The sequence below is a fragment of the Sinocyclocheilus grahami genome, unplaced genomic scaffold (genome assembly GCF_001515645.1).
Source record: "Sinocyclocheilus grahami isolate Dianchi unplaced genomic scaffold, SAMN03320097.WGS_v1.1 scaffold535.1, whole genome shotgun sequence".
Classification (NCBI taxonomy): Eukaryota; Metazoa; Chordata; class Actinopteri; order Cypriniformes; family Cyprinidae; genus Sinocyclocheilus; species Sinocyclocheilus grahami.
In genome coordinates, this window is record NW_015505714.1 from 1,011,882 (window position 1) to 1,027,084 (window position 15,203).

Here is a 15,203-nt window from a genome sequence, read left to right on the forward strand (position 1 = left end):
CAAAAATATGATTATGGTTTTTGATCATTATGTTTGTTTTCGTACGTGTTTTAGGATTTTAGCAAATTCCCAAAGGTAATCAACAAGTGGTGATGGAACATAGTTTATGTAATACTTCGCACTACCGAAGGGGGGTGACATAAAAAGCCCAACACTTTCAAACCCAGAAGAGAATCGTGAAACGTGTGTGTACAAGCAACAGCAGACAACATTGTTGCTGTAGACGCGCAGTATTGATGTTTGACTTCTATAGCAGCCCGGGTCACGTGAGGATCCCAGACTTGAAGACGAGCTCGTCGCTGCGTGTCGTCCCGTGTTTGATCAGATGTTTGCTACTCGAGTAGGATGGGCTTTCACACCTGGCGCTGTTTACATCAGACCTTAAGCGACTTCGGAGCTAGTGTTGTTGTTTAGGCGTTTTAAGTTAGAACGCGATCTAACGTTAGTAAAATTAAAAACAGGACGACTGCGGACTTTTTTTTCATAATTGTTCCTGATGTCGGACTGCAGCTCGTCGGGTTCAGATGAGGAGTTGGACCCGGAGATAGAGCTGCTGGACGAGCTCGGCGGCACGCTCACTAAGGTAACGTTAAACAGAAGAGTACTGTAAAACACTACACTTTTAAACGCGTTTTTTAGTGTGCAACAGTATTTGGGACTGGTTTTGTGGAAATGAAGGTTAGTGAATTACTTCTGTTTGTTTATATGTGACTGAAACGTCGCAACTTTTTGGAAGTTTTGAGACTGCGCGTGTTTGCCCGACCACTGCAATCAGTAACATACGAGCGATGTCCGACTGAAACGATACGGTCTACGTTGCAGTGAATCAGGTGAACCGTTTTGTGCCAACCGCTCGAAACGATTCTGACTCGAGCGGTTCTCGAGCCAGTATAACTTCCCTCATAAATCCTAAAATCGTCGATTTCAGGCATGTCAAAACTAGCCGTGGTGAAGTTACTGATTACAACATTTTATGATTTTTTTTTTTTTCATTCAAGCTAAGAAGTGTGAATACATTTTAGTAGCGTTTATTGTAAATTCAATAGATATACAGGTTCTAAATGACATTGTAATGAGCGTTATAAAGTAGATCATATATGAAATCGCAGTACACTCCATTAAAAACTAAATACAATCATGGCCAAAAGTTTTGGCTGTGACAAATTTTGTTTTTTGCAAAGTTTGCTGCTTCAGTATTTGTGGATTATTTTCCCACATGGTTCAAGTCAAGTCTGCTTTATTGTCAATTCTTCCACATGTACAGCACATACACACAGAGAATTTAAATTGCGTTACTCTCAGACCCTTGGTGCATACAGATAACATAAATACAGATAGGTACAGATTAAATACAAAATACAACTATACAAATAAGGTAAAATGTAAAAATATATCTATATATATATAAAGCACAAGGCATATGGCAGATAGAGTGCAAACCAGTAAATGGTATACTGAAAAACAATGATAAGGATATCAAGTTTTAAAGGCTTTTATTGATTTATTTTATTCATTTATTAATGAAGCTTTTAGCAATTATTTAAAATGCATCTGAGCACTCTACACAATAATCTAGAAACGATGTGAATCAACACCACAACAGCTTAAGCAGCAAACTTTGCAAAACACAACATTTATGTCACTGCCAAAACTTTTGGCCATGAGTGTAGTCTAAAATATAAATATAGAAATGTATCGTAACGTATTAGAGCATGTAGTTGCTTCCTGACATAAATTAATCGCTTTTTTGTGATGATCCAACTACTAAGCTGATGTCTTTTATGTTTAGATGATTATTTCGGCAACAAAATAGCAGTCATTGGCTATGACTCCACTTTTCAGGGAAAACCTTAATTTTTACATATCTTTTTGTGAAAAAGTACGTCAATACATTTGGCACTTACAGTACAAGTTATATTTTTCTTTCATATTTGAAGTAATTTATTTACTACTATTAGGGAAAGCTTTATTATTATTTTTTCTTTTTGAAGGAGTGAGAGTAAGTCAATGTTTGATTTGTTTTATATTTTAGGTAATTTTTATATGTATGTGTGTATATATATATATATATATATATATATATATATATATATATATATATATATGTATATGTATGCATTATATTTTTCTCTTTAACCTCTTTTTTGAAAGCATAAGTTTATACACTTATAAGTTATGTTAAGAAATGTATACTGAATAAACCCAATTAGTTATTGTAGTTTGGGTAATGTTCAGTTAAAGTCACCTGCTGAACTTTGAAGCCTTTAACCCTCAGGAGGGATTCATCTTTATGTTGCAAGTACTTGAAGAGATAACTGTAAGCCGCATGATATGAATAACTATCTCTGTTCATTTTCAGTGGACAAACTACATTCATGGATGGCAGGACCGCTGGATTGTGCTGAAGGGCAATATTCTCAGTTACTACAGGTCAGCAGATGAGAAGGAGTTCGGCTGTAGAGGGTCCATCTGTCTCGGCAAGGCTGTCATCACGGTAAGGCTGATCTGATCTGTAGAGCGTCCTGTCATGTTTATCTGTATGATTATCAGGGGCTTAGCTTGACTACAGTATCTTGACTTCACAGTGGTGTGAAGAGCTGACATGTACCACAGTGTGAAAATATTTGAGACGTAATGCTTGCTGCTCAACATGCAGCGTTTATCCGTCTGCTACTGTCAGCGGGGAAGATGTTGTACTTGTTTTGGGGGTTTCTCTTGTTTCAAGGTGGACAAAGCAGAAGATGAGGTTGAGTAGAAAGTACAAAGGTACCCCACTACTTTGAACAGACACATCCTAGTGTCATCCACACTAAACATCCTGCAAAACCACATCTGAATACTTTATGGAATTATCATTATAAATAATGTGGCTTAAAAGATGATTATTGATGAACTTTGCAGCATTAACACTGTTAGTTTCCTATTTATTACTGTGAAGCTGGATTAAAACAATCTGCTTTAGTGCTGGGCGGTTTGACCAAAAATATGTATCACATTTTTTCCCCCCTAACTATGCCTTTATATTAATCAGAATGTGTGAAACCGTTGCAGAACCACTGCATTTTAATCACGATCCAAAGAAACCTGCTAGCATGAGCAGTTTTTGATGTAAATTTGATGCTCTGACCTTAGCTTTGTGATATGATAACATGATTGTGATTGTGAAGGAGACCGAAACGGCAGACAGGCTGAAAGAGACCCAAATTCACTCTCTTCTGACCGCAGGTGGCGCTATGGAACAGCTGCGATACAGTGTTTCCTTGGATACCGCTGTAAACAAAGCAGCGCTGCGCTTTTAAATGCTACATTAATGTTATTAATATTATGCATTATATGGAGGTAAGATGAAACGAAAATACCATCTAAACTTTTCTGAAGACAGTCAGTTCCCCTCAGATACATTCACATAAACCCCTCAGCCCCAGTTCAGTATTTAGGATTTTCTTCCCAATATTTCGTGCATGGTGAAGTGAGTTCTGCCTGTTACAGTATTTTCTTTTTGCGTCCGTCTTTCAGGCTTCTGTTAACGGCCGTTTGCAGTTGGTTTATTTGCCCGTTAACAAATTAGTTGTGTTTTATTAATAGTTCTAAAAGTTTTCCAATCATTAGTCAGAAGTGTATGCAGTTAACAGGGATCTCCTCTCAATTAACGACGCTGTGTACGTTGCTTAGGCACTTGTAACTACCTGTATACCGGTTTTTGAAAAATTCATACCGTTTGCGCAATTCAAACCGGTTTAGGCTACCGTTTGAACCGGTATACCGCCCAGCTCTGATCTGCATTGTATTAAGTGCTTTAGAAATGCACATGACTTGACATTTCAGAGGTTACTTTTTGTACAAAGTGATAAATTTCCACTTTTCTTTGTTACTGGGCCAGTTGATTCTTTAATGTTTGTTTGTTTTTTCCAGAAAGATTATATTTTCTCTTAAAGCAATGCATTGTATGTATTCCCACAAAGTCAAGAAAAACTTTATCCCAGTCATGTGTGAATTTTTTTTTTTTTTTTTAATAAAATAAAAAGAGAAGTCATCAAATTATAATTTCCGTATATTGGTGTATGTCTATGAGCTGGGGTTCTGCATGTAGTGCAGGCTGTTTCAAGTGCAGAAGTTTTGGCAGTACGACTACAAGGAAATGTCCAACAAAGCTGCATTGTAGCACATTTTGTCTGACACACTATTACTACATTGTTCTGGTACTGAGTGATTTGAATTAGTTTTGAGGATTAGAAGAACTGCAGGAACATCCTGTGACGGCACATATCAGATATCTCATTGCGAAAAAGGTGATCTGGGAGCAGTCCTTGCTTTGCCTGTTCCAATAAAACTGGGTATGTGTAAAGAAAGAACCTGTTTGAAAAGTACTGCCCCTAGTTTCATTCATTGCTCTTGGCCTTGAGAGCTTTGTAGTGTTTTCTAGGTGATGTTCTTTGCTCTGAAAAAGTCACCTTGGTCTAAAGGGGCTGCTGTTAAAGATCACAGACAGTTATATGTAGATCAGGATCTAAAAGATTGTTTTAGAATCCAGTTTTGATCTTCTGTCTGAATAAACCTCTACAAACACTGACTGCACACATGATCAAATAGGAGTGGAAGAATAATGCCTCTGAAACCAGGCTTCGAAAGGCTGGAAGACTTTGAAGCCGATCAGATCTGGAATGTCTGTATTCTGTTGATTTCAGTGTTTGGAGGAGGAGAAAACGGAGATGATCTGATAATAACAGATGTTCCTCTAACACTGATTGAATTCAGCAGCCCAGTTCTGGCCTGGATCAGTGCTCTGTCTCTGATAACAGCTATTCTACAGATCACTTAAAAATCCATCTGTCTGTATCCAAAAGACAACAAACCACTCCCATTACTAGTTATACCTAGTACTAACCACTACACCTGCTGAAAACACTTACTACAAAGTATGTTTACAGTCCGCTGTGCAATGCATGGGAAAAAAATACTACACCGGATAGTGTGTGTGTGTATGTTTTAATGAACTAATTATTATTTAAATTAAATTAATAATGGTTTCGGTTGTCTTCAATAATGGAACTGACAGTCATATGTCATTGTATGTAAGTGTTCAGTGCAGCTTCTTAGCAGTTGACCAGTTGGCTCATTTAGATTAATAAAAATCTCCATATACTGTAGTAGCTAATTACGAACAAAATGGCAATCTGGCAAAATTGTGCTTTGGTGAAGATGTAAGTTCCAAACTGTGGATCATTTGTGCACTGCTTACAATAGCTGGTTTTGAGATAGCTGGTGGTTTCCCCTAGTTTGTGTGTGAGGCGGTCTGCAGTTTTTGTTTTACTGTTATCTGCCATCTGTAAAAGTGTGAGATTTTCAGTGACCTATTCAGTGGTGCTAATCTATGTTGTGGTGGCAAGGAGTTGTTTATCAGGAACAGCAGGAAAAGGTGCTTCAAAAACATAATGGCAGACAGATTTGAATAAACCTGGCCCATAAACCTTTTCCATTTTCCAGCATGTTCGTTGTTATGATATGTTCTTGTTTTTGATGTTCTCTTTCTTTTCAGCCTCATGAGTTTGACGAATGCCGTTTTGACATCAGTGTGAACGACAGCATCTGGTACCTGAGGGCTGAACATCCTTTGCTCCGGCAGCAGTGGATCAATACCATTGAACTTCACAAGGTGAGTGCGTCAGAAGCAGCAAACCCTCTAGATAAACTGCAGCTCCGCTCCAGTGTCTTTCTGATAGTGAGTGATCAAGTTCGGGTGGCAGAACCTGATTGGGTGTTTTATTTATTTTTTGTTGAGGGAGGGAAGGTGTTGGAGGCACGGTTCAGTGGAATGTGTCCCACGTGCTTTTTTTTCTGGCTATCATTTCCTTGTGCTGTCATTTGAGTACAGTGAGCTAAAAATGTGTGTACTTTTCGTAGCATGTACTGAATTTGATAAAGAATTTGTCTCTGTTGTTGATGAAGTATGTTCTTTAGATATGCAGGGTTTTAGGGGTACGTGACTATCTATTAATTTATTTTTAAAAAACATTAGAAATACAGTTCATATATACAGTGACTTGGATACACCTTGACTTGGAGCGTGTTTTAACTAATAAATTAAAATGAATAAAAAAAATATTATAATTTTTTTTTTTGAGTGGTAAAAATGTAATTTAAGGTTTCAAAATTAATAATCAATGATAGACGTTTTTTTAAATACTATTTACCTTGAAAACCCTTAAAAACATTTTGGTAATGATGATCAAAATGTGAACACTTACTTGTATTCCAGAAAAAAAAAAAAGTAAATTTATGAAATTGTACTAGAGATTTAAAAAAAAAAAAAATTATGGAAAGAGTCATTATTTTATTAATTTATTTTTCAAAACCAAAAAAAACCCTACAGGAATACACTTCTAAGAACTAGTTTAAATAAACTATTTTATCTTGGTATTTTTTTTTTTTTTTTTAAATCACACGATTGTATGTCATTGACCCTGGTATAATTTATTCCTGTGCATACTGAACCTGCCGTGTTGGCTTTGTCCTTTGACCTCTGACATACTAACAGAAACTGCAAAAATAATTTTCTTGTTAAACCGTTTCTTTATACCTGTTTGGTTACTGTGTCATAACTCATTTGACATACTGCTTTTTACATGTTTAGCAGGGAAGTGCGGATGTCCTGGAAAACTTCAGCTATGCTCTGAGTGACATGTTGGCTAAGATTCGTTTGCATGAGGAGAAGCGAGAGATTTATTGTGCAAGTGATGTCTGGCAGTGGTTTGCAGTGACGTATCATGTCTTGAGAGAGATATGCAAAGGGAGGGTCCTGAGGAATGTGCTGATCTGAATGACTCTCACATGTGCGAGTAGAGCTGAACTCAATAAAAGGAGTGGAGCTGTTTCTACACAGCTGGTGTTTGGATCCAGGAAAGGGTGTTTGTGTATAGTTGTGTTTTTCTAACAGGGAGAAGGAGAGTTTGTCTGTTAAAGCAGCTATTTCAGATACATTTCTTGAAGTATCATAATGTTTGATTTTTGTGTGTTGAGAGGAGTCTGTTGTCCTGCATTGGACTGCGAGAGACAATGTTAAGCTCTTTGCTTGGTTTGAAGGTCATAAAGGCAACTGAAGTTCTGTGGGTTTATGAGAAATCAACAGTGAGTTTGGTTGCTAAATTACCAAGTCCTTCAGTCAGTTCATTAATGTGTTTGTGTCCTTTTAGGAACATTAGGAACATTGTGATCCAAGTAGACGACACACAGCAGAAATACTTCAAATAATCCAAAAAATAAGAAATAATCCAAATGTTCCCTGGTAGTTTTACACTCATGGCCACTTCTACCATCTGCTGGTTAAAAGTGCTGTTGCAGTTTTGTCATGTGACTTAAAAAGCTGTTTTAGACTCCAGAGGGGAGCCTTTCTGGTCTCTTTAAATTATAGAATCATTGACCCAAAAATGATAATGAAAGGAGTCATCATATACTCAAACTCTTGTTCCAAACGTATGTTTTTCTTTCTTTGGTTACACGCAAATGTCCGTGCTGCGCTTTTCCATAGAATAAAAAAGGTTTTGGAGACTTGGGCTGCCAAGCTCCAAAAAAATGACAGAAAAACACCATAAAGTTAACAAAAAATGGTCCATATGAATTGTGTATTTATATTCAAATTCTTCTGGAGGGCAAAACTGAAATGTTCACGTTTTCAGACTTGGACACATTGTGCTGGGGAACAATACAACTTGTAATATAATGGATAACTTGTATGGGCCGCTTTTAATGGTGCATTCATTTACTTTATTTTGAAAGCTTGACCGTCTTAGTTCCTGTTCACTCGTTTTCTGGTTCACACTTCCTGAAACCGAAATGATTAAAAAAATTAAAACAAAAATTCTCTATGAAATGTAATTGTACATGTACTCAAAAAGCTCATGTTACCTTGAGTTCTACAGCAAATGATTGTGTCCAAGGTTTTGTCAATGACAATGTAACTCACATAATTATGCTTGTACTGTAGTTAGTACCACATAAATATATAATATCTATATCAGTATCCCAGCATTCTCTTATATAAACACAAACTGACCCATTGTTTCGACCTGCCTCTTGTTTCTGCTCTGTACGGCTTCAAATCTAAAAATGTTATTTGAATCACCAATCCCTTCAACAGAAGAGCACAGCCGAGAGGCTGTTGGTGCTCAGGTCAGCATTGTTTATCGCGACGCTTCGTCTGTTGAGGTGATCTCTTATGTGTACGCATGCGTGGGTGTGCAGGCTGGGGTGGATGGGCATTTTCCGCTCCCAGTCGTTCAGCTGCATGAATAATGCATGAGTATATTCTGTCAACTAAAGAGGCTGCTTTGAAAGCCCTGCACTGCAAGAAGACTTCTGAACCAAAATAAAGGGATCAGGAACTCTGTAGTTTTGGGTGATGGTGCGGTTAAATAATTCATTGGTCCAATTTAAGATTGGAGATTTTAAGCTGAGGAGTACGGCACGAGACTGAGACGAGAGCACACGCCCAGCAGCATCTGATTTAACACGCTTATAGACTCCTTAAACACACGCTCTCACTTTCACTTACACTCTGCTGGATTAGATGCAGCTGAAGTGGCGGCAGAGGAATCTGGATGATTTGTTGATTTTATTGCAGTTAGGTGAGTGTAGTGTGTGTGTGGCAGCTCTGGGTTTCAGTGTCTGTATGGTTTGCCATCACTCTCTCTGTCGCTCTCTCTTTCTCTCCTCCACATGCTTTGCAGACCCACCCACAATCTATCTGGCTTCATACTGCCTCAGAAACCCACCTCACATAATTTCTTCACATTGCGAACACTAATGGCTTTATTTTTAAAGCTAAGAACAGAAACAAACTCGTCTTCTGCTTCGTTCCTGCTCCACCATGTGCTTGTGAAATGGTCTACAGTTAGAGCACTGGGAATTCTGGGAGTGTCCAGCAAGAGAACTGGGAATTCTTGGAGAATCCATTGAGAGACCTGGAAATTCTTGGAGGGTCCGGAGAAAGCACTAGGTATTCTTGAGGTGTTTGGAGAAAATCCTGGGAATTCTTGGACCGTCCGAAGAGAGAGCACTTTTGGGAGTGTCTGGAAAGAGCAGTGGTCATGCTGGGGCTGAGCACTCAGGACTGCAGCAGTGCCTTGTCCTGCTTTGGCTGCTGGACTGGGCGAATGGTGGGCTTTAGCACATTAGCATTTGAATTCACGTCATTTACTTGTTCACCATCCAGCACTCTCTTACTCAACCATTCATCATGTTTTCATCACCACTGACATCTTTGTTTGACGGTTTTAATTACAGTAATTGTTTCCATTCATTCATTCATTGATTGGGATGAAGCAGGACTGAAGCAGGTTTTTTCAAGCTTTTCCTGAAATATGGTTTTGTTGCAGTTTTTATAGATGTTCCATTAGAGTTGCATTTAACATCCTGCCCAATCTGTCACTAGCTATTAATTAAAGCAATTTATAAAATGAAATCTTCCACAAGCCAAGTGTCAGCAGTTTCAGAGTGCTCTCATGGAAGGACTGAAACGAAGGCTCGTTCAGTCAGGTATAGTGTCTTCTGACCAAATAAAAGAGTTACATGTGAGTACTGAATGCACTTAACATGGCCTTTTATGCTACTGTTCAAAAGTTTGATTTGATCAAACGTACAGTAAAACAGTGTTACTGTGAAATATTATTACAGTTTAAAATGAGTTTAATTTTCTATTTTAATATATTTTCAAATGTAATTTATTCCTGTGGTCGCAAACCTGAAATTGCAACAGCCATTACTCCAGTCTTCATTGTCACATGATATTTCAGAAATCATTTAATATGCATTTTCTAGTCCAAGTACCAGCCGCTTTATTTCTTTGCAAGTTTCAGAAATGCTTAGTTCAGCTTCAACCTTGACACCTCACTGCCCAATGGTCCAATTGAATGTTATTTTTGAACAGGTGTGAAGTTACCTAACTGGCTCTTTTTCTTTGTGCTGTATTTTGAGTGTAGGCTGAGTCAGGCTATGGGTCTGAGAGCAGTTTACGCCGCCATGGCTCCCTACTGTCCCTCACCTCTGCCGCCAGCGGCCTCTCCACCACCTCCGCATCCTCCTGCAAGGTGAGACTCAGCCTCTGCCTCCAGATCCAGAGCTCAAACACTGCTACATTTCATGCAGCCAAATGTCTTGTCTTTGGAGATGTCATTTCTGTTTTAATAACAATTGAATGTTCATTTGTAAACTGTTGAACAGAAGGGATACAGCCTGCGGGAAAAGCTAGCGGAGATGGAGACTTTCCGGGACATTCTTTGCAGACAGGTGGACACATTGCAGAAGTATTTTGACAACTGCGCAGATGCTGACAGTAAAGATGAGCTCCACAGGGACAAAGGTGAGGAAAAAGGATTTTGATTCACAAGTACCAATGAGGTTTGTTCTTGTGCGCCACTAAGCACAGTTGAGCTCCTGTTAAGATTTAATGTGCTCTGTTGTGTGTTGATCACTGTTGATATATGAATAAAAGCCTAAATTAAATCGGATCATCATATATAACTACCGTGTCTCTTCAGAAGACTTCAATTAAACCGTTTCATTCATATGGATTTATTTGACAATGGCTTTTTTTTTTTACTTTTTAATGCATGAAAGTTTTGGTAACAGACAAGAGGCAGAGAATGTTAAAAATAATTTGTGTTATAAAGGTAAACAAAGATCTGGTTTTGGAATGGCGTGAGGATGAATAAATGATTACTGTATTTTCATCTATTTAAATGGATTGGTGCACATTAAATTGCTTGAATTTTGGTTTGGTTTTTGATTTCAGTTGAATTTTGATTTATCTCTGTTTTGTTTTGTTCTTGCAGTATCTGAGGATGAGGAAGACTTTCCAACCTTACGGCCAGATGGAGATTATCTGCTCAACAATAGCAGCAAAGAGAAATGTGAGATATTTAAGTTTTTTTTTTTTTTTTTTTTGCTTTGTCATAAGCACATACTCTGTGCATAATACACCTGTTGTTTAAATGATTAAACGCCTGTGATCCTGTCTGAAAGCTGTTTGACTCAAGCAAATTTTTTTTTTTACACTATATATCTCCTGAATACATAGTAAATACCATGAGATCATCATACATGCTTATTTGCAATATTATAAATGCAGGCAATAAACCGCAAACTGCACTTCATGCAGTTAGTGGTAGCATCAATTTGGTGTGTGTAAAAACTAAACTGCTTTTTACTCCCATACTGGTGAAGATCTTCCATTATGTCCATTTTGGTTGTAAGTAAATGGCTTCTATCTGTCTGTGACTGAAGATTGTTATCCTTTGATAATTGATAAGAAGACACTAAGGCCCGATTTCACAGACGGGGCTTAGACTAAGCCAGGATTAGATCATAGTTCAATTAAGACATTTAAGCAATTTTCATAAACGTGCTTAGAAAAAAAAACATTACTGGTGTGCATCTTGAGACAAAACAAAGGCACTGATATATTTTAAGATCAGTCAATGCAAGTTTTTTTCAGTTGAAACAGCTCAGACTTACATTTTAGTCTAGGACTAGGCTTCAGCCTTGTCTGTGAAACCGGGGGTAATAAGATTTAATTAAGCAACTGAAGTTCCTTCAGAAAGTAGAGCTAAGTTTAAATACTGCTGCTATTTGACACAAATTTTACTTGATTTCCCTCAGTATTCCCTGTGGACAACCTCAAAGGTCCCTTAGGCATCGATTTCAAGGGTGAAGCCATCACGTTTAAAGCTACTACAGCAGGAATCCTGTCCACACTGTCCCACTGCATTGACATTTTGGTCAAACGAGAGGAGAGCTGGCAAAGACGACTTGATAAGGTAGTGTGCAGCAGAAATTAAAGGTTTTTTTTCATCCAAAAAAACCCCCCAAATCATCCTGTTATCATTTACTTCTCAAACATGTATGAATTGCATCTTTGTTGAACAAAAGTAAAATGCATTTATAATGTTACAAAATATTTCTTTCAAGTGCTGTCCTTTAAAAAAAAAAAAAATCAAATTTTCAAAAAAAATATTAGGCAGCACAACTGTTGTCAACAATCATAAGAAATGTTTGTTGAGCATCAAATCAGCATAATAAAATGATTTCTGAAGGATCATGTGACACTGAAGACTGTAGTATTGATGCTGAAGATTCAGCTTTGCTGTCAGAGGAATACATTTTACATTTTAAAATATATTAAAATAGAAAAGAGTCATTTTAAATTGTAATAATATTTCACAACATTACAGTTCTTACTATATTTGTTTATTAAATAAATGCAGCCTTAGTGAGCATCAAATGTGTTAAGCCTCCTTTCCACTGCCCAATGCGACCACCCGACCGGATGTGATGTATTCTAATCAAAACTCTCAGGTCAATATGACCAATATTTTTCCACTTTAACGTTATTCTGTATACACTATTTCTGTAAAATGGCGTTTTAGAAAATTTATGGCAGAAATAATTATTTTATAATTGAATCATTATGTACGTTGATTAGCCTCACATTGAAGACCTACTATGTTTTTATTTTGGGGGTCATTTGTGTAGAGATATTCAGACATTCATTTTACCATGGTGAATAAGCTGATGGTCACGGTTGCTTCACGACCAGTTTGAAAGTTCTGTATCTGGACAGTCGTATCCAAATGTTGGAGACAGTGGAAAGGCAGCGTTAATTAATAAAGGCAGAATTTGTGCTCTGCATTGAACCTATCCAAGTACACATACACACACACAGCAGTGAGTAGTGAACACACACACACCCGAAGCAGTTGGGGGTTCAGTGCCTTGCTCAAGGGTCTCACCTCAGTCATGGTATTGAAGGTGGAAGAGTCATTCACTCTCTCCACCTTCAATCCCTGCCGGTACCGAGACTCGAACCTGCGACCTTTGGGTTATAAGTCCGACTCTCCATTAGGCCACTGACCCTCTAATGTAGCGTTTCTCAACGGGGGCGCTGAAAGCAATATTTTTGAAAGGGGGGCGCTGAGGTGTTCTTGGGGGGCGTTTGGTTAAGGCGAGTTTACACCAAAGATGTATGAGCTGAGACTTGCAAAAGAAAATGGCCTGGCACATCCTAACGCAGTCTCTACACTGGATGCATCAAAGTGCACTTTCTATATCTGTTTGTCAACTTGTCGGTAGCGCAAGCGAGTGGAGCACGGCTGGCAGAGAACGCAGCATCCGTTTATGTAGATTATAATCAGGATCTGAGTGCTTTGACTAAATGTGTCATGACGTTCGTGCCCGGTGTAGTAGTGTTAGTTAGGGTAAGCCGCTAGTTTACACCAATACTACCGCTTCTAAACTATAATTTCTATAGCTTTCTGCATCTAGACACGTTAAAGCACAATATGCTTTTTCTTGTTTAGAAAAATTAATATGAATGCTTTTTGTTTGCTGTTTGGCTGCGGTTGGTTTGAATGCCAAATTTCAAGAGTTTATTCAAGCTCATAAATATAGCCTAATTTATATTCACGTGGCTTTTTTTGCTCCTTTGGAAACTAATGATAATGGTATTTAAAGTCCAGTCAAATATGTCATGTGACATAAATTATTTATGGGCTACTGTGGGCTGTAATATTTGGGTTAAAATACATGCTTTTAAAATAGGTTCATATTACAAATAAAATATAGCCTATAATATACACTACCATTCAGAAAAAAATGGTTTTGAAACAAATCTCTTCTGCTCAGTAAGGTTGCATTTATTTGATCCCCAAAAAAAACTGCAAACAGTAGGCTACATCTACAATTTGAAAGAACTGCTTTCTTTTCTTTTTTTCTTTCTTTCTGTTTTCCTCTCATACTAAAGCTCCATTACTCCAGCTTTCAGTGTCACATGATCCTTCAGAAATCATGCTGATTGCTGCTCAAAAACATTTATTCTTATTATTATAGCTGGCACACCACACTGACAAAAAAGCAAGATTTGAAATTTAATGGACTAACGAAGATATGAATCAGGACAGCACTAAAATAGTTTTGAAAATGAGGAGCATGTGTTTCCCATCTTATTACTTAGTTTTCTTTTAAGCATTTGTAAGCAGACTTTGAAATATTCTCACAAAGTCATGAAATATAGTAAAGGAGGGTTTACATTTCGTCCATTTGCATGTATAAATGTGGTATTTACAGACCAAAATGACCATGTCCACTATGTCAGGAAAAAAAAGGAAATTCAATATATTCTCAAAAACAGGGTATTTTCTAAAAACTAAGAGATCTATATTAGCGTATTATTTTTCATTGAAAGCTTATAAATGATAAATCGCAGGACAGTGTTGACAATTTTCTGCACTCCTGAATGTTTCTATGTGCACGTAATCTGTACGTTATGTGCAAGCTTGTGTGCGTGTGTGCAGTGTAGCAGCACATTAGTTTAGAGTGGAGATTAGCTACCTGTACAATAAACTGTTTAAAGGGGTCATATGATGAGATTTCATTTTTTCCTTCCTCTTTGGAGTGTTACAAGCTCTTGGTGCATAAAGAAGATCTGTAAATTTGCAAAGACTAAAGTCTCAAATCCAAAGAGATATTCTTTATAAAAGTTAAGAGTCAACCACGCCTACCTAAAACAGCTCGTTCAAACACGCCCCCACATGTCTACCTCACTATGTGGGAAGATTTGCATAACGCCGCCCAAATGTTCATGCAAAGAAAGAAGGCGTAACTTTTATTCTCACTGTAGTATTGCTGCCGCCATGTCCTGAAGACGCTGTGTGTTTCGTTGTGAAAGTGAAACTACTTTGTTTGGCCTTCCAAAAGAGGACGATATCTGCATCGTCATGCCTAGAGCTGATCCGTGCTGGTCGCTGAGGAAATACATCAACTTAGTGCTGTGGATCGCCGGATCGGCTTTCATCGTTTTCACCGCTCCTTCGCCGGGACCGCCATCCTCGACCTCGCAGCCTCAGCTCACTCTTGCCCGGCTTCAGCTCACACTAAGCCGGGGCTTTCGCTCACGCTAGGCCGCTGTGTTTTTTGTTGTGAAAGCGAAACTACTTTGTTTGGTCTTCCAAAAGAGGACGATATCCGCTTCGTCATGCCTAGAGCTGATCTGTGCTGGTCGCTGAGGGTATACTTCAACTTAGTGCTGTGGATCGCTGGCACATTTTATGGAGGACTGTTTACTGATCCTGGGAGCGTAACGTTAGACTAAAATGCCGGCAATTCTGACTCACGTAAGTACGTTTTCTTTTATCATTTGCCACTGATGATTCAAA

General features: G+C 38.0%; 1 protein-coding gene across 2 annotated transcripts in view; it reads left to right on the forward strand.

The window, feature by feature from the left end:
- Positions 1-88: 88 nt before the first annotated feature.
- Positions 89-15,203, forward strand: part of LOC107555488 (collagen type IV alpha-3-binding protein-like) — a 26,699-nt gene continuing 11,584 nt past the window's right edge. The window contains exons 1-7 of one of the 2 annotated variants that reach the window (XM_016238307.1): positions 89-583; positions 2,360-2,494; positions 5,537-5,653; positions 9,975-10,082; positions 10,216-10,354; positions 10,827-10,904; positions 11,653-11,810. In XM_016238307.1, coding sequence (XP_016093793.1) covers positions 497-583; positions 2,360-2,494; positions 5,537-5,653; positions 9,975-10,082; positions 10,216-10,354; positions 10,827-10,904; positions 11,653-11,810 — 822 coding nt within the window. In that variant the 5' untranslated portion in view covers positions 89-496. The remainder of the gene's footprint in view (positions 584-2,359; positions 2,495-5,536; positions 5,654-9,974; positions 10,083-10,215; positions 10,355-10,826; positions 10,905-11,652; positions 11,811-15,203) is intronic. The other variant, XM_016238308.1, reaches the window with a different exon arrangement.